General features: G+C 44.6%; 1 protein-coding gene across 9 annotated transcripts in view; it reads right to left on the bottom strand.

Moving 5' to 3' along the window:
- Positions 1–2,824: 2,824 nt before the first annotated feature.
- The window catches only part of AUTS2 (activator of transcription and developmental regulator AUTS2), a 1,235,532-nt gene continuing 1,212,341 nt past the window's right edge, over positions 2,825–26,015 (bottom strand). For 3 of the 9 annotated variants that reach the window (XM_055292933.2, XM_055292936.2, XM_055292934.2), the window contains 9 exons: positions 24,018–24,113; positions 21,482–21,553; positions 20,190–20,219; positions 18,407–18,478; positions 13,851–13,992; positions 10,636–10,713; positions 9,614–9,697; positions 8,239–8,461; positions 4,518–5,957 (listed from right to left, as the gene is read on the bottom strand). In XM_055292933.2, the coding sequence (XP_055148908.1) occupies positions 4,709–5,957; positions 8,239–8,461; positions 9,614–9,697; positions 10,636–10,713; positions 13,851–13,992; positions 18,407–18,478; positions 20,190–20,219; positions 21,482–21,553; positions 24,018–24,113 (2,046 nt within the window). In that variant the 3' untranslated portion in view covers positions 4,518–4,708. Of the gene's footprint in view, positions 5,958–8,238; positions 8,462–9,613; positions 9,698–10,635; positions 10,714–13,850; positions 13,993–18,406; positions 18,479–20,189; positions 20,220–21,481; positions 21,554–24,017; positions 24,114–26,015 lie in introns of all 9 variants that reach the window. The other 6 variants (XM_055292937.2, XM_055292940.2, XM_055292939.2 and 3 more) reach the window with 4 other exon arrangements.

The raw sequence follows: 26,015 nt of genomic DNA, 5'->3' as shown, positions 1-26,015 counted from the left end.
TGAGACAGGGTCTCGCTCTGTCACCCAGGCTGGAGTGCAGTGGCACAATCTTGGCTCACTGCAGGCTCCTCTCCTCAGGTTCAAGTGATTCTCCTGCCTCAGCCTCCCGAGTAGCTGGGATTACAGGAGCGCACCACCATACCCAGCTAATTTTTGTATTTTTAGTAGAGACAGGGTTTCACCATGTTGGCCAGGCTGGTCTCGAACTCCTGACCTCAAGTGATCCACCCACCTTGGCCTCCCAAAGTGCTAGGATTACAGGTGTGAGCCACCCTGCCTGCCTGGCTGCCACTAAAGTTTTAGAAAAAGTTATTTTCCTTTGTGTGTGGGCTGTGGGTCATTCTCTACCCAGTCCACACTTTCTATAAACCTTGGGACGGCACACAGCAAAATTCCATCCACGCCATGCTGATGAATTTTGGGCTTACGACCTTCATGTTTTTAGGCTTCATTTTGTTAAGATTGTGTCACTTTGCACATTAAGAAACTGAGTTCCAAAGAGGCTCTTTGCGCGCGGGGTCACCGACCATGAAGGCACAAGGGGCGGATTCAGCCCCCATGACTGCGCTCCAAGGACTCCTCACCCAGCTCATCAATAGGAACTTGTAACATTTTGGGCGTGAGATACGAAAACCTTAGCTTAGTATCTGTGACAGTGGCAAAGACTAGCAATTTCATATTGTGGAATTGACAGCCTTAGATAATATAATTTCCTATCTGGAAAATAACCCTATTTTATTGCAAGAAAACTTTGAATGTTTAAGAATTTTTCAAGCCGGGCGTGGTGGCTCATACCTGTAATCCCAGCACTTTGGGAGGCTGAGGCGGGAAGATCACTTGAGGCCAGGAGTTTGAGACCAGCCTGGCCAACATGGTGAAACCCTGTCTTTACTAAAAGTACCAAAATTAGCTGGGCATGGTGGGCGCCTGTACGTAGTCCCAGCTATGCGGGAGACAGAGGCAGGAGAATCACTTGCACCCGGGAGGTAGAGGCTGCAGTGAGCCATGATTATGCCACTGCACTCCAGCCTAGGGAACAGAACGAGACTCAGTCTCAAAAAAAAAAAAAAAAAAAAAAAATCAGAAATGCACAGAAAAAAAGGATGGCAGAATTTTAAAAATAACATATGAAAAAGCCCAGGTTACATTTGTTATCCTCTTTTCTTCAACTGATTTGATGCCACTGAGGCCTAATTTGTTTTCCAGCACGAATACAGACACACAAGGCCTTGGGCACCCCACAAGTACATGGCTACCTGCACTGCAAAATTCTGTCTTCAACTTCTTTTTATGTTACATATGTAAAAAATGTCAACAATTGTGTCTTATTTCCCCTCATCTACCTTGATTGAGGCAGAAAAATGGATAAACAGCAAATGCTGTGGCAAATATCCATCCAAAGTGGTTAATTATTGCATCATTATATTCGCTATTTTACTTGTCATGTACCATTAGAAGGTAACAAGATCATTGTCAGTCAAAGATGGGGGAGATAATTAGAGCATCTATAGGTTAGCAGGAAATCAAATTGGTGCTGGTACCCATCAGTGCCAAGGAGCTGAGCGTAATTAGGGGGAAAATATGCAAAGGGTGAGATGAATGAAGCCCCGGGGATTAAATACCGTGGCTGACTTGAGAGCTTGACTCTTACGTTCTGACATTGCAGATGGCGACGTCAAAATAGGTGTACAATTGGAGCAGTGAAAAATAGCAAAGCAAGGCACCACTGCTACTGTCTGCAGGGCCCTGAGAAGTGCCTGATTTGGAAAAACACAGTGTTTATCATGTTTTCCAATCCACTGGGTTTTTCTTCCTTATTTTTTCCAGTTTGGAGTCAGTTATTAACATAGGAAAACAGGGCTGAGTGAAATGGGCTTTTATTCAAGAAGTCACTGCTCTGCCCAGATTAGCGGATGTCTGCAACTGGACCGACTTCTCAGTGCCCTTTTCTCGCCCTGGACTGACTTCTCCAGTGCCTTGGATGCACTTCTCAGATGCCCCTGTGAAACCACGGGAGTCCACAGCACTCGCCAACCACAGATCTGCCCCCCACCAACTTCTGAACATTTCTGATTCCCATTCAGCAGCTACCCAGATCTTGCTGGCTTGAACTGCTTTTGCTTTTTCCCTAGTAACATACAAACACCCATGCAAACAATCTCATCCAAATAGCAGTTTCATCAGGTCAGTACAAGAAAATTTAACATTTTTTTTTTAACATCATGGAAAAAAACAAAACAGATTTTAGAGGACAGGGAGACTGCAAACTGATGAGGACTACAACACATAATTAAAAGAGAGAAAAAGCTAAGACAGGAAAAAAAAAAATCCGGAAGGTCTTAAGTAACATATGACTGACCCGAGTCCACAGATTGAAAGGCAATAGAACGAGGAAGCAGAAACTGTTGTCACAGGCCCTAGGTCAGATTTCTCATCACTGCTGGAAAAGCAAACACTTTCGCTGAGTTTTGAAGTAGCCAGGCACAAACAGAACTGGCTAACGTGGCCCACACTGTACATACGTCTACAAAATCCAGAAGTACCTGACTTTTACAGTATCTTGGACATACAAAAAAACTAACAGAACCCCCCCCCCCCACCAGAAAACAAACCACAAGTGACTGTGTGGGGTGCAAATGTTTACAGTAACGAATTGGTGAGACACTAACCGAGTTGGGTAGGGTGGTCAGCCACTGCAGGTGAGCCTTCTGTTCTCACATGGGCTGGTTTCGAGGTGTTTCTTTTCAAGAGCCCGGTCTTGTACAGGCATGGCTTCTTCCCTAAGGTAATGATGGTCACCTCACACAAACAAGCAGCTGGAAGCTTAGTTCACATTTTTTAATAACATGGCACAGTTTACATTACACAAGAAGGCTCCGCCGATGAGAACATGCTGAAGATTCAGTTGCTTCACTTTTCTTTTCACATAGGATCTAGAAAGGACTTTATTACATACAGGATAAACAGCAAAAAGGTCCGTATAGAACAATCTCTTTACAATACTGAAAGCTACCACTACAGTTCCAGTGTACATATTCCTTGGATTTTTTTTAGTTGTTGTCTTAAAAAAAAAAAAACACCGCACAACATCTGGAGTTCACAAAATCTGAAGCTCACAACTAAACCTTCAGTTTACTACTAAAATAGATCTCTCTGCTTATTAGAAACAATGGTCTGTAGTTAACTTTTTTTTTTTTTTTTTTGCAAAAACAGGATAACAACGTCAGATAGCACTTTAATATACTAGAAGACCAAATGGAACTAATTTTATTTCATACATATATTTTACAGTCCAGTAGACAAGATATATTGTATTTCTCTGCTAGTAAAGTCATATTCTCTCCAAATATGTAGACAAGAGGCTTAATGTATTATAAAAGTATTATGAAGAGACATTAAGATTGATGCAAACTCAAAAAACACACTCACACACAAGACTTTTTTTCTGCCATCTTTCACCCTCTAACTCGTGATGGCTCCACAAGGTTGACCTGTTACGGCTGTTCCCAGACTTGATCACCAGCTGGAATACAGTGCGTCACATTGGGAAATGTGCACCTTACATCCGTCGTCAGTTATTGAATACAGTGAAAACATATCCATCATCTGAGAAAACTTGAAGCTTTCTTTCAGGATCTGTTTGGGTGTAAGTAAATCTCATTACAAAACGAGGAAGTGTGTACAGGTATGAAATAGGACACACTAAAAAAGGCATGGTTCTCACATGAGGTGTGTGTGAAGTCACTGGCGACCTGTGTGTGTCTGACAGACACCACCACCCGTCCCCTGATTTTGGCATCTGGCAAATCCCACCCTCCCTGGCACCGGTTGCTCATGTCCTCAGTTACCTCTCCAGGGCTACACTTTCCCCCAGAGCCCACAAGCGGCAACTTCAGATGCTAAGTTCCAGCCTGGGGTCCAATTTGCAAAACAGGATGTTTCTCCGTTTGAAAAAAAACAAGCAAGGAAAACAGAGTCATATCACGTAAGCGCTTGTTCAGGGAAAATATGACCTTAAGTATGTTGTAAATGGATTTGAAAAGGCTCCTTTGAGTTAGGCGGGCTTTTGTGAAAAGCCCGAACATTCATTGCATAGTTGAAGGGTTTAGCTGTCTATAACAATATATGGGAACACAGCCTTAGCCGACTGTGTTCATTGATATTAAGTAAGTTTGCAAATAGCACATTTTAAGAAGTATTAATGTATTATGTTACTTAATCTTTATCTATTTACATTTGTACAAAGTAAAGCTTTCATCTTACCCTTTTGCATATATGAACCATTAGCTCATGAAGCAATCTCTTTTTACATAACTATGTACACGGCCTTCCCACCTCATCTGAAAGAATTTTGCATGATGGATGGCGTGGACTTACTTACCCCCTGCCCCCCCCGCCCCTACAATTATCATCCAATTGGTGTGTGTTGTCATCTTCACTGTTTTGGTTCAAATCAAAAAGTTTCATACGAGAAACAAAAAGTAGGAGACGTGAGAACATATGACTGGGCTGAAAGATGTGAAAAATCTCAACATATAATATACAAAACATTTCAAAATATGCACTGAGTCTATACATTTTTTACAAGGGGAAGGGGTGGGGCTTTCCCCCCCAGTCTGTGTGAGTCATGCAGGAGTTCTGTGTCTCTCAAATCTGGCCTGGTGTCTGCCTGGGTTTCTTCTTCCTCGTTCTTGCTCCTGTTCTCGGCTTATCGGGCCTCAATATCCTTCAGCGTGTGGGAAGGGGGCCTCTCCCTTATCTCTGCGGACAGAGGAGTCGTCCTTCTGGGAGAGACCGGGCGGCCCCCCAGCGTGGAGATGAGCGGGGGAGGTGCGCTCAGCGCTGCTGTCGGAGGGGTCTTGTTGAGGAGTCCGTTCTGGTGGCCCGCGGTGGGGCTGATGCGGGGATAGTGCATGCTGGGGAGTCCCGGGGTGATGAGGCTGGGGTGGGGGAGGTGTCCGTCGAGGGAGGCGGGGTGCACGGAGTGGAGCCGCGTGTGCTCGTAGTCTTCTCTGAGCATGTGCAAGCGCTCCCGCTCGTCCAGGTGGCCTCCCCGCTCGTGCTCCCGCCGAGGGTCCACAGACAGCGGGTGGTGGTGGTGGTGGTGGTGGTGGCTGTAGTCGTGAGGCTCCCGGTCCCTGAAGGAGCGGTCGGCTTCGTACAGCCGGGGAGTCGAGAGCCGGTGGAGCGGGTCGTTCCTTAGCAGGAAGTCCCTGCCCAGCGGGTCTCTCCGGTGAATGTCAAGTTCTCGGTAAGGATCCCTCAAGGGGTCCCGGATGGGGTCCCAGTGGAAAGAAGGGTATGGGAAGCGCTCTCCACCCGGGAGGGGGCTGATGCCCATGAAGGGGGTCATCATGCGAGTCCTGTCCAGGCTGCTGATGCTGTTCATGGGGTGAATGCCCGTCACCCCCACCGTCATGGGCATCGAGGCCAGGGGCCCCGGGTGCACGCTGGACGAGGAGTTGGGAGGCGGCGGCTCCGAGGCCCGGTGGGTCTGCGGGGCCTCTGGAGGCAGGTCGTGGTCTTCCTTCCGCTCCTCCTTCACCTTGACCTCGGAGCTCTTCTTGGGGTTCTCGTAGGCCGGCTCACCCTTGCGCGGCTCGGTCTCCCGGCTCGAGGTGCTGTTGGGCCTGGCACTCTCCACCACTGGGGTCCGCACGTAGGGAGACGGCACCCGGGCCAGCTGCTTGGCCTCTTCGCCCGCGGCGCGCCCCTCGTGGCCATGCCCGTCCTTCTCGGGCAGGTGGCCCTCTTTCGCCTTGTGCTCGTCAGCGGCCAGGTCCTTGCGGGATTCCGAGTGGTCTCTCTCCCTCTCTTTGGGTTTGTCCTTCTCCCGAGCCTCAGTGTTCAGATGACCCCGGATCTGTTCAGTGGAGCTGCGGGTATGTCCCAGGGCATTCACTGGGAGGATAGGTGCTGGTGAAGGGTGGCTGGAGTGTCTCTTCTCGACGCTTTCCCTGGGGGAGAGAGGGGAAGACAAGGACGCAGATGAAATGAAACGGGTGAGTGGGCTGGGCCAGGGGCTGCGGGTGAAATGGTGGTGTGAAGAGGACAGGCTGGGGGCTGCTTCCCATGGTCGCCAAGGCAGTGCCCATGCCCTGGGCAGGGCACAGCCAGCCACCCTCATCCTACTTACCTAGATTTTAGAGGAAGCTTAATGGGGGAGACGGACGAGGGATGAGGGTGAGGGGGAGTCTGCCGGGAGCAAGAATCTCTCTGCATGTAAGAGCCTCAACCAAGAGCACAGAAGAGCTTCCAGAAAGCCAAGATGGTTGCATGTGGTCAATAAGGCAGTGATGTGGCATTCCAGCCCCACTGCCTGGACTCTCAGGATCATCTAGTGTTAAGAATCACGTTTTAAGAGTCCAACGCCCAGTATCACTTTTCTTCCAACTTTGCAACACAGAGCCAGTGGAAGGAAGGGTTCAACGTCAGTGTCACAGAAGTCTCTTGCTCCTTACAAGGACAAGTGACCAGTTTCAGAGCAAAGAACGTGGATACGGAGCCATCTCCAAGACACGGCATGTGAGAGAGGCTCAAAAGGAAGCCACAGTTGGAGGACTTGTGGGTTGCAAAGAGCACTTGTGCAGCAGATGGGATAAGAATGCCAAAGGCTGATGAGAAGATGGAGGGAAGGCAGTAGGAAAAGCAGGTCCCTAAACACAAAACCTCATGAGGACATTGAGAACAATTTTAGAGAGCAGCTGTGAGTCAAAACGCGAGAAAAGAATGTTAGAGATCTGTCTTGGATGGGGGCTCAAGAGTATTGGGCAGAAAATGCAAAAACAAATGGAATGACAGTAAGGTAAAACTTGAGTTAAAACTAAGACCAGGCAAGTCTTACGGATGGTGCCAAGACAGATATGGCAAAGTTGAGAGCGGCAGGCTGCCACGCTGGCTTGGTGCTGGTGTGCAAGGATCAGAGGACCACAGTGAGAGAATTCAGGAGGCTCCCCTATAAGGGCTGTTTCCTGCCCACATGCAGAGAAGAAGAATATATTTTATTTATTAAGCTTCCTGACTTCTTTAATCCAAGAGGCCATTTTGACGCCATCCAGAAAAACACACAAAGGGCTTGTGGCCACATCCTGCATTGCACCTAGTGACAGGCTGTATACGGAGAGCTCGCGGCCTAGGGTCGGCCAGGTTAGGTTGCTAGGCGTGCCTCATTTTGGCAGTTCACAGCTCAGAGCTGAATGTCATAAACATTCCTCCCAGTGGTTAAGAGATTGTTATCATACTGCCTTGAAGGAAAATTTGTCTGTCTTTTTCTTTTATCAGTCAGCATGATGGCCTCTGATGAGTATCTACTAATTTGCCCCATTTAGAGCCTGCAAAGTTGAATTCTTTGAAATTACTAGGATATACACACACACATACATACACGGTATACAAAGAAAAGAAACATTAAAGATTCCGATCAAATTTGAATCTTAAGTACTGCAAGGAAATTGGGATTAGGTGTTTTCTGTCAAGCATAGTTGTGCATTCCTTATCAGTTCATTTAAACTGAAAATAGCCTAAAGAAAGAAAAAAAGAGACATTTTTGTCAAGAATGCATATGATATTCTTTGGAAAAAATACTGCAAGACACTCCCTCTTTAACGCTACTTTTTTTTAAGGCATGGGTTACCAAGTGCAGAGACAACGGTTAACAAAATTATCCACTAGTGAAACCAAAACCAAACCAAAACTGCTTGTCGACGTTTCTCTACATCTAGGTGAGTAAAATTTTATTAGTCATCTATGAGCCCCAGGCTTTGAGTTTGAACAAAATTTGAGAAAAATATGATGAGGCAATGCAAACATGGCTTTCTAAAAGAAAACAAAAAGAGGCAAAGAGCGAGAAAAACCTATGGATGGTTTAATGGACTGCACGGACTTGAAAGCAAATATGGAATTGATTCATGCTGTGTGTGTCTGGCCCGAAGCTCCAACTCCCTGTCTTCTAGAGAAAGACTTCTGTTTGGATACACTAACAGGGACTTGGGACGTGCTGATGTATAACTGCGACTGAGACAGGAATCTGTCGCTAGCTCTGCTGTCTCCTACGGTCACCATATGCTACAGGCCATGGGGACTGCGAGGGGCTGCGGGCACTGGCTGTGGGGAGGAGCTGAGGCTACTGGGGCAGCTAAAGCACGAGGCTGGGACAGGGAGGGTAGGCGGCTGGTTCCACTGGTACTTGGCACAGAGCAGGCTCCCCCATGGGGACTCGAGAGCGGTTTCTTTCCGTACCTTTCTTTGTCATCTTTACTAACAGATGAGTCTCGTTTATCTACATCTCTATCTCTGTCATGAGCTGCAGCGGACGCGCTGCGCTCCAGCTCCCCTGGCTTCAGCCAGGGCGGAGGGGTCGGGAACGACGGAGGCGTTCGGTGCAGCCGGTTCCAGGGTTCGTGAGGGTTGCTAAAGTTCTGCACACTGGGGCCATCCTTGTGGCCGAACATTGAGTTGGGTGCTGAAATGGTGAAGTGGAGAACAAAAAGGTTTAAGAGAAATTATATAATCTGCTGTAATGAAGGTACTTACCAAAAAACTTTTAACAGCATTCAGAGTTAAAATGAATACATATTATTGGGAGCTGGAAAAGGAAAGGAGATTAACAAATTCATTAGAGGAAGTCTTGTCCTACACTGGAGAGGTAGCTCACAGCTTTTTTTTCTTTTTAAAACCAAAAGCAAAGGTGGGGGCAGGCGAAATTAAAAAGGAAAAGGGACCAAGTGGGTATTGAGATGACCTAATTCAACGTATCTGGTGCATGCAGAAGTTCCAGGCATGCAGAAGGGTGTGTTATGATGGTGGGATTTGGATTAATAATTGTAAATTAATTCACAGTAGAAGTCACCATCTCCTCTACCCACCGCGGCCCTCTCAAGTGTCACCAGAGACCAGACAGGACCTTGCCCTCAACAGACACACAGGTCTCCTTCCTGTATTTTAAATAAAGACCGACCTGTGATGGTATGCTCAGAGACACGTTTTAGCTCTTCCTGTACCTGGAATATATGGTATGTAGCATGAAAGAAAATAATTTGCATATTCAGCGACTAAATACTAATGTTTAGAACGTGAGATGGGGTTGTAATTCTTCTCCTAATCGAGATGGGCTTTTTTAAGAGTAGAAAACTGCAGAGTCCTCTTAGATGATGGAGAATAAAATGTTGCCAAATCCTGATTATCCCAAGCCTGGTGTTGTCTTCCTGCTATTTTTCATTGTGCTTTTTTCAATTCCACGAATGTCATGGGCAAATGTAACTACTGCTTTCATTTCTAATGTGAGCTGCAGCCAAAATCTTGGAGAGCAAAGATGGGATGTGGATGAAACTCCGCACTGGAGTAAACTCCCTGTGGTCATCAACTACACTGCCATTCCTGCCCCTCAGAACTGGATAGCCACGGGGGGCCGCCCTCACAGTGGTGGCTCTGCACACCTCCACCTCACCCCACTGTGAAGGCCTGCTTTTGCAGTGATAGAACCTGCCCCTGCCCACCCCCCCCACCACCCCGCCCCAGAGCATAGTTTCCTTTTCTCTAGAAAGGTCTTGAGCCATATGCGGATCACAGGAGATAAAAAGTCCAAGGCAGATTTTTAAAAGTTAGAGGTACTCACTAACAGAAGGATTTCCAAGTCCCCCGAAGGCATTGCCACCAACTGCTGCTAGGCCTGTGAATGTAGACGGCCGATTAAAAGGCTCTGCAAACAAGATGGGGAAGAAGGAAATGGTCAGGGGCTGTGCTGAGAGAGGAACCCAGAGCTTCCTGGGAGCAGGGTGATGTGGGATCCCTGCCCTCTCCACACCCCCACCTGGCCTGTCCCACTTCTCCTACCGGATCGTGTAAAAGGTTTTCATTACACTTGGATTTAGGCACTGGGTTAGCAAAATATTTCTGAGGACTCTTCTTCTACAACTGTGCATTCTGCATTACTCTTCTTTTGCCCAGTGGGGACACTACTGAAGCCAGGGTGTACTAACTTGCCTTCCTGCCCAGTCTCGCCTCTGCCAGGAATGCACTCTGCAGATTCTAACAGAACAGAAAGGAGGTGGCATCTGAATCCACGATGAAACTCTGAGGGCGCGACTGTGATGTGACCTGATGTTGTGCAAGCCAATGCCTGCATCTGCCTGTACACTTGCAGATGGGCTCGAATACACAAAGGCCACACAAAGCATGCACCTTTATTAGGAAGAGGAGACTCATTTATCGGGGCAGTGAGATGTAGAATAACTCCCCTCCATAACGTCAGCTTGTGTTTCTTTCCGCTTCCTAGAGGTGACCTTCGCTACGGGGCAAGAGCTCACCATCTTCTTCTAATGGGCAGGAACGGGCTGTTGTAAACTCGGATTCCCTGAGATACCAGGGAATGGCTCTCACCCACTGCGCCATGGTAAGTTCAGGCTGAAGCACTGCTGAGCACAGCTCCACTACTGAAAGAATGTGGTGTGAGAGATGAAATCTGGAAGCTGGACGGGATGTATTGAAACTCCTAAGAGAGCACCATCTCCTGCCTAAGTGGTAAGCAGGGTATCTGGGACTCCCACCAGCTTGCTCGAAGGTGCAGCGGGAGCATGGTAAACACAGCAGGGTTGCCTGAAGCACACATCTCAGTTCCCACTATTTTGGGCGACTCACCTAGGTGGGCAGCAGGGTTGAGGAAGTTGCTGTGATGAGGAGGTGGCCCAAAAGGGGTCCCAGTTGGGTGTGCAGCACCTGTTAAGTCAAACGTAACAAAATCAGAGTTTACAAAAAGCCAACTTCGAAGATGCAACCGGCTTCTACTTGCTTAAGGGCCCCGTGAGAAAATATGTTCAAGGGAGGTCATGGCTGAAGTCCACCCAGGCCCCTGCAGGCAAGACACGGGGTAAAAGAGAATTTTTTTTTTTTTTTTTTTTTTTTAAGAAGCAGAAAATCAATCATCCCTTTTTCTCTTTCCCAGCGTGGCTGGCCACCACCAAAAAGAGGTATTTATTTTTTAAGCCGATGACACACAGTATTACAAAGACAGAGATAAATGCCCCGGGTCATGGGAGGAGGGGAGGCTTTATAACCAAGTAAATTTGGGGAAATACCGGATTAAAAAAAGCTAAGCAAGTGTCTTTACTGAAGGGCTTCTTAGAGCCATTAATAAGCTTATAGGCTCCTTCGTTCTCTAAGAGGGGAACATTTCGTTATGGAATCCTTTCCTCATAGAGCATCTCGGAGGACCAAGTTTTCACTTTGAGAAACACTTCCAGAGACCCAGCCTGTTATCATCCCTGGCTCAGGAGGGGTGGTCCTGAGGCTGTGGTTCTTGGCTACGCTGCTCTGGGGACTTGCAGAATCCCTTCTCCTGAAGAGTATGTTAGTTTGCATGCACCCACATTGAAGGATACTATAAGGCCCGACTCTATAAAACTCATCATTGTGAGCTCAATTAGGTTTTAGGATATGAAGTCCTCTGATGTCTCTCAACTTTCAATGCCAGGAAAAGCTGGTGATTCTTATGTTTTGGGGCACTAAAAATCTTGTAACTGACTCTGATAGGGTTTTGCTTTGCCTGCCAGGGAACTCAGGTCTAATTTAGTGGTTTCCTTCAGTTTTCCCTTGATCCACATTTCCTCCTTTACTCTGTATTTTCCCTAATGTGTACTTCTTGAAGATGCCTCTATTCCTGTTCTTGAAGGAAGCTGGGAAAGGAAGGAAGGAAGGAGAGAGAGAAAGAGAGTGTGCAAATGTGAATTAGGGAAGGACATTTCTAAAGGCCTTAGGGCACCAAATGGGCTGGTTAATACGAGGCTACTTACTAGCTAAGGAGGCTACCTCCCTGGAAGGCAGGCTTTGTCCTAGACAAGAGATTTGCCAAGGTCATCTGAAGAAGTCTCTAGTTTATATTCGTGGGATTAGCACCCAAAAGCAAGATGAAAATGGCTGGATTTCTTAAGTATGTGCAAGTTATACACATCAGTTACAAGGTTCACCAAATAACTATTTTGGGCAGAATCCCATATGGCTTATGCTAAAGAAGGTTACATTCTAGAATGGAAGTATAAACAGGGCCTGGATAAAGACTTTACTAATAACTGTTCCATAATCTTTTGCATTTTGTCTAAGTTCCTATAAACAAATATAAATTCCCTTAGGAAAATGGATTAAACGTAGGGGTCGTTGCTGTCTACACTCTGTTAACTCAATTTATGTTTTGGACTGCTGTTGCCTGGGCTGCAAAAGTCTTGTGGCCTGGGTTTGGAGAGGAAGCCACTCAGTACACCATCAGGAACATCATCCCGGTCACGGTTGTTCAGAATTGGAAGACACCTGAGGAGTTATCTATCCAGCCCTGCATACTGGCTTATTTTCCACCTGGGAAGTGTAAAAATGACACCCCGCCTCCACCAAGTGAATATATTCCAGGATATTCATCAGGCATTAGCAGTGTTGTCGGCTAAATACAATTTTGGCCACATACTGTCTGTGTAGTGCAAGCTAATTAATGCTTCAATGAAGACCAGAGCTTTGCTGAGCCCAGGGCCCCCAGGGGTGCCTTGCAGTTCCAGAATTATTGAAGCAAAAGAAGCCAATTCATCGACTTGGCTCAAATGGAAGCCAGAGAGAAATCTATTCTCTCCAAAAATTGCTCTTAACGTAGCCCTGTCTCACAGCCTAGGTGCCATGGTAACAGAGCCTTCAAATATGTCCCTAGACAGCACTGACAGAGAAAAACCTGAGACCTTAGCAAATTCCATCTACCCTCCAGGGAGGACTCACTTGCTTTGGTAGCAAGGCCCATTATAATGATGATTTCTTGCAGTGTGGGAGCCAGAGGTCCACCAACAGTGAGTCTTGGATAAAAGCCTGGGGTGGCAGCTGGCAGGATGGCTGTAAGACTTGTCCCATAAGGATCAGAAACGGGGAGCCCCTTGACTGCTTATGTCCAGAAGAATAAATTCCACTTAGCATAGTGGGTATGAAGTTATTAGCAGAATGAGTCAATGCCATCATTTTTAAGTGTTAACTGAGCAGAGCTCTGTGCGCCAGAAATTACACTTAAAAAAGCTTTAGCGAAGACAGAATGATTAAGAAACCTTTAATACCAAGAGGGCTGTTCTCATCCACCACACACACAGTCCTTACAGCTGCTGTCTTTTGTTTGTACCTGGAGCAGGAATGAGCATAATCGTCACTCTCTACCTCACCCCTTCCACATGCACACTTGACAGTGTGTATTCTCAGAGGTTAAATGAATTACAGATCTGATGAACAGGTCACTTGGGTGTTTACACCGTTTCCTAAATTTCTTCCACCGCTATAACCAACCAGGCAATAGTATTACATTTTGTAGCAGAGAAAACCAGCAGCCGAGTGGCCCAACCTCCCTATCACAGACCACACTCCTGGCAACTGCCTTAATCGTCTTTCTTTATCCTCAGGACTTTAAAACACAGCATGACTGAGCATCCTGGTGCAAAATTACAGTGTTCTGCGGGCACCGTATTAAGGGCAACCGCATCCTTCTATAATTCCTGGCATTGTTTCCTTCCGATCTGCCCTTGCAAGCCTTCTGATCTTTCTCAATAGCGATTGACATGCTTGTGAGTTATACTGGTTTAATATAGAAGCAAATAATGAACCGAAGCAATGTGAATCCCTGTAAGGGAAAGATGATCTCTGCTTCCTCCTTTAATGAAAGAGAGTGTATCAATGAAGATTCCCAACTCCCTGGATGTGCTGAGATGTTGCCTTGCAAGCTGGCATTAACTGTATTTTTGTAGGTGGTGATTGCACGGCGGCTCAGAGCCCAAACCTCATTTATTTAGTTACCTGAGAACTACACTTCTCAGCTCTGTCCCCCGACTCAAACCCACACTCACCAGCGGCAGAGAACAAAGTTGAAGGCCGTGCCAGGTCATGGGGGTGGTGGATGGCTCCAAAGAGACTGGGGCCTGGAGGGCGGCTCAGGAACTCAGGTTTCAGTCCAAAGTCCAGCTTATGTGGGTCTGACTGCATCTGTTTCTACACAGCAAGGGGAACAGTAAGGGTCCCAAGGCCAACAGCAAGGAAGAAAGGTGGTAGTGAAGAGCTGGAGCTGGAGACTGAATGGTGCACTTGGGTTCAAGTTTACAAACACTGAGAGAGAAAGCAGCTCTCCAAAAACCATTTCACCCTCAAATGTCAGATCTGCAGGGGCCGGTAGTGCCTGTTACACCAGAAATGTCCAGTGACAACACTAGTGTTTGGTCTTTTTTTTTTTTTTGAGACAGAGTCTCCCTCACTCTGCCGCCCAGGCTGGAGCACGGTGGTGTGATCTCGGCTCACTACAACCTCTGCCTCCCGGGTTCCAGCGAGTCTCCTGCCTCAGCCTCCCAGCACGCCCGGTTAATTTTTGTATTTTTTGTGGATATGGGGTTTCACCATGTTGGTCAGGCTGGTCTCAAACTCCTGACCTCAAGTGATCTGCCCACCTTGGTCTCCCAAAGTGCTAGGATTACAGGTGTGAGCTACCGCACCCAGCTATGTTTGGTCTTCAAGGTTAATGGCTTGAGAAATAAAACCATATCCTATTTATGGAGACTGCCACCACTCCCAAAGTAGTTCAGTGTTTTGCTGTAAAGGCCCATTTTAGTAAGGTTTGAAATAATAGTGTCTTAAAGCTCATTTTATTAGGAATTCTGCATGAATAATCTGCTGTATAAATTAATTGTTTAATGACCCTTTGCCATACTCTAATAGCTCACAGTACATTAGTAACCAAAAGTTATGAAGAAATATTTGCATGTCTATAAGCTAACTTTCAAATGATCACTGTTATATAACAATAACAAAGAAAAAGTAGGAGTATTAATTTAACTAACAAACAGAGGCCCTTTCTCTTCCTACTACCTGTAATTACCTGAGGAAGGTGGGTGGGGGGGTCCATCCAGACAAGTAAACCATAATCCCAAAACTTTGGGAGGCCAAGGCGAGCGGACGGCCTGAGCTCAGGAGTTGAAGAGCAGCCTGTGCAACATGGTGAAACCCTGTCTCTACTAAAATACAAAAGATCAGCCAGGCGTGGTGGTGCATGCCTGTCGTCCCAGCTACTGGGGAGGCTGAGGCACGAGAATTGCTTGAACCTAGGAGGCGGAGGTTGCTGTGACCGAGGCTGTCTCCAAAAAAAAAAAAAAAAAAAAAAACTCTTGTGTGAAGTCCTTATCATGGACAGAAATCACTCTGTTTCATCTTATTTATCTATCCTCAGGCTAATCTTTCTGCCTGCCATCCTCTTAGGCAGTAGAAATTGGTTCATAATCTTCCTCTCAATCTTTTCCCCCGGCATCCTTCTCTAGGCTGGAGGCCCTCGCACCAGCATGGTTTCAAAGCTGCCCCACCTCCTTGTTTCTTGACAGCTTTCTCTTTGAACTGGCTTCACACCTCCTTGGATAAGCACTGCTCCCAAGGCCTGGGGTCCTGGGACTTGAAGCTTCCAGTTGACTTTCCCTTGCTGTGACCTCTTCCCCATCAGTCTCCTGGGTTTTTCACTGCCCTTAGTACCTGCTTCTGACTTTCACTCTTTTTTTTTTTTTTTTTTTTTAAAGAGATGATAGATAGGGGATAGGGTCTCGCTCTTTTGCCCAGGCTGAAATGCAGTAGCACAGTCATAGTTCACTGCATCCTCTTGCCTTAGTCTCCTGAGTAGCTGGGACTACAGGTGCATGCCACCACGCCCAGCTAATGTTTTTTCATTTTGGTAGAGACAGGTCTCTCTATGTTGCCCAGGCTGGTCTTGAACTCCTGGGCTCAAGCGATCCCAAAGTGCTTGCTTTGGCTTCCCAAAGTGCTTGGATTAGAGGTGTGAGCCATCGTGCCTGGCTACTCTTCTGAGCTCCCTGGCTACTCATCTGATCTGATGCTCTCAGCCCCTTTAGCCCCATTCTAGCCTCAGCTCAATCTCCCTCATGTCCTGAGGGATCCTTGCCCTGCTGTACAACAGCAAAGCCCCATGAGGGGGCATCTATATTGACACAGCATGGCATGAGGATCTGAGACAGGGAAGTCTGCTATTCCTTTACTGCTGAAGGCAACGTCCCACTCACCCATCACCCCTACTGAAAGCGAAAGCTACCCGTGCACCTCCAGCTGGAAGTGACACCACCCGTTAAGAGGGTACACACACTTTCCTCACTTTTTACACACAACTGATGCTCATTACTGAACTCTAAGCAACTAGCCTCTAGGAAGGACGCAGGCCCCCAGCCCAGCACAGTAAGGAACTTGCAGGCGTAGGCTCTTTCAATAAATACCGGGTGAGCAACTAAAATAATGCGTAAATGAATGTTACAGAGAAAGGAAAGATGCAATTTCTGCTCAAATCTACCGGGAATGCTATAATGAAAATCCCACTATCAAGTAATAGCCAAGCCTCAAAACCAAGCTTCTAATTCACTATGAATCTATAAAATTCTTTTGAATACCTCCTTTAATTTGGTGGCCAAATTATTTAGTGCTAATATTGCATGGTACATAGCACAGTTCCATTAACCACAACTTAGGGCCATGAAGCAAAATGAAGCTTGGGGATTACAAGCAGTTTGCTGAAAAGGGAAGATGAACGAAGTTATCTCATGTTCAAGAGGTCTTTCTAATTGAATTGGGATAATGAAAGTTTAAGTCACTGGGGACACTTTTATGGGAAAGAAGTTGCTAAAGTGGCACGTGCAACATCCCTCATCGCTTTTAACCAAAGAAGTTACAAGGAAGTTGTGCTTTACCTACCGTTCCACTAACCACATCAACCAGAACAAAAACTGAATTGAACTAATCATCAAAATCTAGTTAGCTCTTCAAAGCACATACATTTTCTTAGATCACAAGGCTTCCAATTAAACTTCCCCTAACGATAAAGTAAAGTACAAATGAGCGAAACTCACTGATGGCATGTTATAAGAAAGAGCAGTATCTGACAACCAAAGCAAAATATCTTAGTGACCTCATTTACTGAGGTTTGCATCTTAACTTTTAACTGGGTTTTTATTTTTTACTCATTTTTTTTTTTAGAGATGGGATCTTGCTATGTTGCCCAGGCTGGACTCAAACTCCCAGGCTCAAGGGGTTCTCCTGCCTCAGCTTCTAGAGTGGCTGGAACTTGGGTTGTTTGTTTTATTTTAAAAATCACGGAACCCTTTTAAAAACATTTCTCTTCTGTGATGAAGAGCTCTATCTATCTCCTGGCTCATTGGTCTCCTGTATTTCTTTCATGAGAACTCCCAAATGCTGTTAGGACTAAAAGCTTGTTCATGAAGAAATGGATTAAATGAAGCTTACTGGAGTTATTTGATTGCTTGTTTGCTCCCATTTTTGCAGGCATCGTAACATAGCCTATAAATACCCAGAGTGTAAAATACAGACTTGTCAGTTACTTTGTTCCCTAAGCCAAGTGCTGATGCTGTATCCAGGGACTTGCAGAAGTTCTTGATCTCTCCCCTACTGAGTCATAAAGGCTCTAGCAGAACATGGAATATGTTCATCCCTATGATGAAAATATAGACAAAAAGGAAAAATCATCTTTGGACAGTGAGGTAACTGGCCAGAACGTGGCTCCTGCAAGTACTGACTGTATTCCAACCCCTGGCACTGACCATCAGGAGGACCAATGACAGACAGTTCAGTGGCATCATCTTCATATAGGGCATATATGACTCTACCATTTTCCCACAGCCATAAAATGAAAAGAATGCACCAGTCACTATTTTTACAAAAACCCAAACCCAACATTCATTTGTAGCTCTTCTCAGATGCAAAGTATTTTCTGTGTTCTAATTCTTGGTCACTATAATTTTATTTCCAAAAGCTTTATTTTAGCATTTAATCCATATTCAAGCCTTTTGGATCAATAAAATGACAAAATTATAAAAAAGGGGAACAAAACCCCAGGGCATTATCAGTTTGCTTTTGTTTTGTAATTTCACTGGTGGTTTCCCTAATTAACAGTAAGACTTCCGAGCTGGCTGCAAGCCCAGCTACTTGGGAGGCTGAGATGGGAGAATTGCTTGGGGCCAGGAGTCTGAGACCAGCCTGGGCAACACAGTGAGACCCCCATCTCTACAAAAACAATCAAGAAATTAGCCAAGCATGGTGGTGTTTGTTTGCCTAAAATCCCAGGTGCTTGGGAGACTGAGGTGGGAGGATCACATGAGCCCAGGAGTTCAAGGCTGTGGTGAGCTATGATTGTCCCCTTGTACTCCAGCCTGGGCAACAGAGTGAGACCCTGACTCTAGGAAAAAACAAATAAATAAGACTTCTGAGTAGCTTTTCCAAGAGGGGCTTGATCCTTCCTAACTATGGATCTGTAAAATGTGTTTTAAATGCCTCCTTAATCAGGTTCTCCCGAGCACATCACACACTCACATGCCCATCCCATTCTTCCCTACACCAGGAAGGTCGGACTGACCTTGACTTTCTGTTGGTGGTGGTAAATCTGCCAGGCGATGTGAACATGCATAGCACACCACTTCCCTGGTTTCTGGAACAAGAAAGAGCAACGTGGTTAGGAGGAAGACATTTCAGAGAAAACCACCTTCAATTTCCCCAAAGCTTTCAGCAGATTTTGGCTGCAGAGGCTTTTTTCATGAAACAAGAGTGCTTTGTACTCTCCAAGTGCCTTCCATCAGCAGCTCTCCAGCGCCCAGTCATAAGGGAGTCACAGCCAGCTCCCCCTCTCTCCCCACGTGGGCTTGCTACTCAGAAAACCACATTGACAAGGGCCTCCCCGGTTACCAAGGACAAGATGGCAAAAGCCTGAATCCCACTCTGTGTCTCTTCTCTTTCTTTTCTGGTGCCAGCTGGCAGACCTGGTAGAGTGGGAAGCCCTACTTAACAAATGCTGCCATGCTATAATGCAAATCAGCTGTTCAGAAGAGCTCATTAGTGAATGTCTGTGAGTCAAATCAAAATAAGAGAGGGTACAGAACCTGTCCTAACCTCCCCCAAGAGCGTGGTGGTTTTTATTTTAACCCCCAAAGTGGTACAAAGAAATTCACATTTTGATTGAAGCCCAGTTACCGTAAATGCTAAGAGTCAACTACCCATTCGTGTTGGTGGGCACTGTTCCTAAGTTTAAAGAAAGAAAGAGAAGAACATTCCTTCCTTCCTGTTCTCTAGGCCTCTGCAGATCTCAAGTCCATCCTCCACCCTCTGGGGTTGAATTTGAATCCATATCTCTCCAATTATTTCATGTCTTGCTTTATAAGGAGTGGAGTGCTGTGAGTGTATTCTCTTCTACCAGTCAGCGGGCAGGGACCACCTTTTCACTTCATTTCTGCTAAGTAATCTACCCATAAGCTCGGCGTGCGCGCTCAGTGACTACTGGATAGATGATGAGAAGAAAACACAGCCTCATTCCCCATCGGCGAAGAACAGAAGCTTCTGGTTTCTACAGTATGGAGTTAGTTCTGAAAATATATACTTAAATGCACGTCTGGGTCAGTTCTCTTCTCTTGCAATGAAATTATGGGTAGTTGGAAATCACAAATAATATACTGCCTCACCTAAGTGATGACACAATTCTCCTTTTTCCTCTTGAGAAATCAAATTATCTGATTATATGCCCTAGAAATGAGTTATGTATAGAAGGAAATCTGCTGTCCACCCATCTTCTGTCCAACAATTCATCATATCTGTCTTACCCCCAACCACCAGGATTCATTTAGAGGTCATCACACTGGCCACTCTCCAGACCTCGAGAACAATTTGCTTTAAGCAAGATGTTAACAAACCAGATGCTTATAGTATCTCCTTCCTGCACCTTAAAAGGAGGTCAAACGGCTATGGCAAGTCAATGTCACTTAGTATAGAAAGAGGGAGCCACCAGCCAAAATAAATGGACCCAGCTACATATTTTCTAAGTGCAAGAGAGACTAACTTCAGCCTATAGCTTCAGTCTTTCCCCTTAAGTTCCAACTAGTCAAACCTTTTACCAGAACTGCTAACAAGAGATCGGACTCGTTGACTTTTCTCTGTTGTAGAGATAAAAAAAAAAAGCCAATGGCCTCCAACGGTCAAAGCAAAACAATTTAGGCCGTTTTCAATCACACTATCTGAAAAACCCAATCACCGTCACTCCAATGTCTTACTCTAACATTTCTATGGCTTATTTCCTTGTAATAGACTTGTATTTTTAACCCACAGGGAGTCAAACAGAGGTTGCAAAACAGTTCTATAAGAAGCTTTCTTACCCTTAACATAGGTCTGAAAGGATCTGTCAACTGTGAAGAGAAAATGACAACTTGGTTACATGCCTGTCACTCAAACAATTGCTCTAATTAACAAATTTGTAGTGCTTCATTAGGAGGGGAAATTAAAATGTTAGAATTTTACTTTTAAATGAAGCCCTTTTAGAGAATAATTAACCCATTTTCACACTATCAAAAGTGCCAAGTGTCCCCTCCCCCACTTCACAAGCCTTGGTACATCTACGCTGACAAGCCCCTGTACAAGTTTAATCGATAGCAACGTGCCCTCTGGCAACATGATTTGCTCACATCACACACCAGGAGTTTCACTGTTTTGAGCTCTAAACCACACCGGGTAGGTCTGAGGGAGAATGGCCTTCAGACCCCAGGCTTTTAAAGCTGTCTACTAACTGGTGTCTGGGGAGAGGTGTCCTTTCCATCCATCCAGTAGAATTAGGCTCTCTTTACCAATACGCTTACACTGATGACTTTACATTACTTATAGCTATTAGGCATTTTCCAGAAGTTCACTACACATCATGACATACTTACACAGGTGAGTCATTTTAAACTTCTATCTAACTCTGGTTATCAATTTCTGACTGCCCTTATGTAGGTAGAAAGACAATATTGTTAAAGATTTTTTCATATTTCGTATAAAGATGACCATAAATAACAATCAATGAGGCAAGATTATATCTATCGTATAGCTTCAAATTCCTTTTTTGGAAGCAGGCAGTGGTAATAAATTATGAATAAACAACATAACCAAAGCATAATGGATATTTTATTTAGCTCTAGAGTACAAAAGGATCCCTAGCACATTAAAAATAGAGGGCCAAAGAGCTGTGCAGTACAATAACTTCCTGACCCCAGGCAAGGGGGGGATGTGTAGCCTGACTTCCAGGAAGAAAAGCGCCTTAGTGCTTTTCCATTCAAAACATTCTGTAGCTACTTCATTTGTGTAAGACAATTTAAGGAGATACAGACAGAGAAGACTGGTTAAGTAAAAACTATACAAGCTGACACTGTCCAATTTCTGGGCTCAGACCGTAACTCATTCCTCTTTTCTCCCATCGGCAAGTCGGTCTCTTTGTGTCCTATGCTCGCAGCGAGCAGGAGAGACTGTGTTTTCTAAGAGTGATTGATTGGCATTTTCTTCCACAAACTAGAAGAACAGCTGAAACAGCAGCTCGCTCAAAGGAGCTAAGGAAGATGTGAGCACCGGGCTGGCTGTCCCGTGCAAACACACACACCCTGGTGTTACCTGAGACCAAGCCTGACTTTGCACGTACCCTCGGGTCCTTTTGGAGTAAAGTGTGTGGGACTGTCCCAGGCCGAGCAGCGACATCGATAGGGTTGGATGTCTACAAATTAATTAGACCACAGCTTACTTAGGAAGCACAAAACAAGTGACATGAAAGCAAGATCCTTCCCTCCTCCTAAATGAGAGAAGCCAAACTTCATTTGTTTCCTTCTGAAACGCAAGATTCATTTTTCTCAGGGACCACACATGCTCTTTCTCAAGGGGGCCTGACCACAGCTTGCTCTCTCCAGCAATGGCATCTAAAAGCAGAGAGAGGTCCCCAGAACATTTCACTGCAATAAAAAGCACAGGACGAAAAAAGAGAAGCAACAAACGTAAATGCTGTCCTGGAACTCCTCTTCCTCCGAATGGACCCGTGGCAGGGACTGCCATTGTTTTTTTGCTTAATCACCAAACATTCCAAGAAATGCTTAAGTGAACATTATTATAATTGGCAGTATCAGGTGTTTCTCATCAGAATAACTGAAAGTACTTTACAGACATTAAGCTCTCAGTTTTAACTGGTAGACAATAACAAGGAATTACACTCAGTAATTACTCATTAGCAGTGGTGGAAATGGGACAAGAGACCCTAATTCAGGGACCTTGTGGATCTGCTCTTCGATGATTTCTAAAGCAATTCCGCTTGCTCTTACCTATTCCCACCACCATTCTCAAATATTACTAATAATCTTAACCTTATCTGTGAGCTTCTGTCCTTTGAATTAGCAACAATAAAAAGCCTACTTTGGGCACAATCACTACTTTCTAGTGGGAAAGGATTCAGGAGACAACACCAGTTATTTTATGGAAGAAATCACAACTTCTGTGAACACCCCCCACACCAGGAAGTTAAACTCGTGGGGAAAAAGAGCCCAAGTTTAGGCACGAAGCTTGCCTACAAGGAGAAGGGGGGAAAAAGAATGAAAGAAAGAAAAGCAATCAGCTGCAGTACAACTAACAATTAAGCTGGAGTTGTTAACAGCCTGATTTGCATACATATGAAGAACTCCACTAATGAACTGCAATCTACATATTCAATCAGGACGATGGCCTGGAAAGGCCTATTTCAACACCAGGAGAGACACTTTCTTGCCCAGATGTAGTTTTCTGTGTGATTGGATAATTGTGAGTGAGGGAAATAGTCTAATTTATTAAATGACCTACCAGTCTGTTTGGGGAGGCCCCAGAGATTTGGTGTTACTTAGAGGGGACAGACCAGGGTCTGAGGGAGTAGTGAAGTGCAGACTGGGGGAAGGAGTTTAAAATCACCATCATTTTATCTCCAGACAGGAGGTGTTTAACGAGGCCATCATAAAAGCTCTGTGTATCTGTAACCTTGCATATAGGCTGCAATTCAATGCAGGCAAATTCAATAGATGAACTGAATTCAATGCAATTCAATGCAGGTGATTTTGAAGGGGGGGACCCCACCTCTAATGCCTTTTAATTCTTTTCCTGTCCCTAGTTGTAATGAAACACATCTTTGGAAATGCAGTTATGTGCTTATCCTGGAAGACTCCGGCCCAAAACTGTTTTACCTTAGAAATGAGATGCGGGGGAAAAGAAAAAAGAAAACCCAATGACACACAGCAGAATATCTTAAAGTCTGAGAATGGTTACCCATATGAAAGTACAGCTCTTTTTATTTTTATGTGAAAGTAAAATAGAAACTGTAAGTATATTTAAAAAGAGAGTGTTTCGAGAATGACTCTTCAATATTGACCTTTAGAGACAGCTGTAGCCAACGCTGGACGGCATTATTACTGACTAGGTAGGACAGAATTTAATTTTTATAAAGGATGAAAGGTTAATTTCACACTAGGATGTTAGTAACTGATGACAAAGTCTTGGCCTTGGCCAGCGTAACCATGGCAGGGGTGGGATGGCTGAGAGAGAGAGAGGGAGAAAGGAAGGAGGACCAAAATGGGAGGCGACCACCCCACCTACGGGCAGACCCTGTTAGCAGCCGATGGGGTTGGTGAGGGAAATGAAGGAGAATGAGGAGAATTCATAGGATACAGTTTTAGTTGTGGAACCTTTACTTCCACTAAAGTAAATAAGGACTCAGCTTTGTGTCTTTACTAATTACATATACCTGAAGCCTTTATCCCCACTTCTACTAAAATCAATAAGGACCCAGCTTTGTGTCTTTACTAATTACATACACCTGAGGAACAACCTGGCGCACATGTGTCTGATATTTCACAGAATTCTCGACCAGAAGTTACGTCCACGATATTGGTAGTAAAAAAATAAATATTATGTATATTTTGAAGAGCACAAGAAATCTTAGCTTAACTGAGATTACCTGGGTAGTACAGTTTGAAAAGTAAATTTTCACAGCCATTTAAAACTAAACGGACTTGGAAAAAAAAAAAATAGGCTCACTCTAATCCCAGTGGTCACTTAGGACCTGATTAGTGAGTCACTGCACAGGCAAGAGGACGCAGAACTTCCTGCACGCCTGGCCCGGGACGCCACTTAGACACATGCCTGTGTGTTTTCATTGTGAGGTTTCTTACCTTCGGCTGAAATGCTCCTTGTAGTGAACCAAAAGGGCCAGTGGGTGGGATCATAGGGGGGATGCCCGACACTGCAGGAGGATAGGAATGGAAGAGCTGTGGCCAAAGATGGAGAGGGGGGAAAAAAGATTTTAGTAGGAGGCAAGTGACATATTCAAATTCCCGTCCCATAGAAAGACATCAACATGAGCAAGACACGTAATCTCAGTTTGATGCTATTAGTTAAGAAGCCATGATGGAATGATCACACAGATGTGCCACGAATGTGTAACTTAAAAAGTTAAAAGTAGTTCAGGATCAATCAGCCAGCAAATGACATCCTGGGTGAGGGCATCATTAGAAAGGGAGCTTTTCTAATTATTAATTGTTAAATCAGATAGAAGTCCTAAATGATTGGAGATTTTAATGCATTTCAAAAACAGGAGGGATCCTGAGCCAAGTAAGATGCCCAGAAAATTACAAGTTAATTAGAGGGGGAAAAAAGGCAGAAAAAAGAAAAAAAAAGGGGAAGAAAAAGAAGTCTTCATGAGTGCCAGGATTTTATACCATTAAAACTCAATTAGTACTTTCAGACTTTTAATAGTTTGAGGAAATGACAGCATATTCACAATCCTTGCTTCATTAGGTTGTTGTAGAAGTGGCAGTTCCAGGGGACAATAAAATTCCCTCATCTAAAATGATGACAAATATTTGTGAAAGGGTAAAATAAAACGACTTGATGTATACTTTAAATGGAGCTGCCAATCTGTCTAGAAGATGGATTCTAGTTGCACAGAAATAACCCGAGTCTGGAATATCACTACTGAGCTTTCAGTTGCTCTTGTTTAAGTCTCAGGTACTCAAAGCACTTCCGTATTAACATATGAAGTCTGAGTTTTTATGGCCACTTCTGAATGGTATCTGCTATTAAATGAACAAGCTCTTTGCAGGATACTCAAGTCAAGCCCTTCACGTAGGAGTCCACTCTATGATGGTAAAAGAATGATTCTGAATGAAGACTGAATTTTCCTGAATCAACAGCCTATAAAAGGACACAATTGAGGAAAGAAATACAGAGAATCTGAAGACAATGCAAACACAACTTTCCTTCCTTCTAAAAATTTAAACTTTTTGAGGTCCTATTGGTTTGGTTCCATTTACTGTGATCAAGCCACCATACAAATATTTTAAATAATGCCCCACCCTCGTGGTTGTTTATCATGTCAAAATTACAACAATAATTGAAGCTCTTCTTAATAAAGTATTTGTGTTAGTTATTTTTGGTAATGACTGAAATTCACATTTCACAATCCCATGTTCAGGGCACGTCCTTTTTCTGTTGGTCTTTATTTCATTTTGCTCCCTTCAATGATGCAGCAAAGTTTTTCAGACTAATTGATATTGAACTAAATCCACTTAAACAGCGATTGCAAGCCAAGTGCCCTCATTTAAAACTACTTTTAAGTCTAAAATTGTGTTTTAGTTACTTGAGTGCATTGCATCTTAATTCCCCTTATAATGTCCTAATCTCCAAAGCAGGGGAGACTGGGTACTTCATATATTATCCACTATAACTCCTAATATGAAATCACTCTCCCACAGTACACTGAATAAAGCTGAGTAATTAAATACATGCCCCAGTGAAACACACTCAAATTTCTAGTACTTTGCCTCCAGGTGGGCATTTTCCCTTTAATGTTTACAATTTAAAAATTGGATGTTCTTACCACTTTTTGCTTTATTCCATCATTGACCTCTTAGAACATAAATACAGCTGACTATTCCTCCCCCTGACTAAAAACCTGAAGCGCCTAAGTAATAATACACACATCTTCCAAAAATTCAGGCCTCCAGGCTTATTCTCCATCTTCGGCCTAGGATTGTAGAATATGCATATCAGAAGGCACCGCAGTGGGTCCTAGAAAGTAAATCTGAGCCACTTGTTGGGCGCGCAATTTTCTGTATTAATTATTATTATTATTTTTTGAGATGGAGTCTTGCTCAGTCGCCCAGGCGGGA

The sequence above is a fragment of the Symphalangus syndactylus genome, chromosome 9 (assembly GCF_028878055.3).
Source record: "Symphalangus syndactylus isolate Jambi chromosome 9, NHGRI_mSymSyn1-v2.1_pri, whole genome shotgun sequence".
NCBI lineage: Eukaryota > Metazoa > Chordata > Mammalia > Primates > Hylobatidae > Symphalangus > Symphalangus syndactylus.
This window is presented reverse-complemented; position numbering and strand designations above follow the sequence as displayed.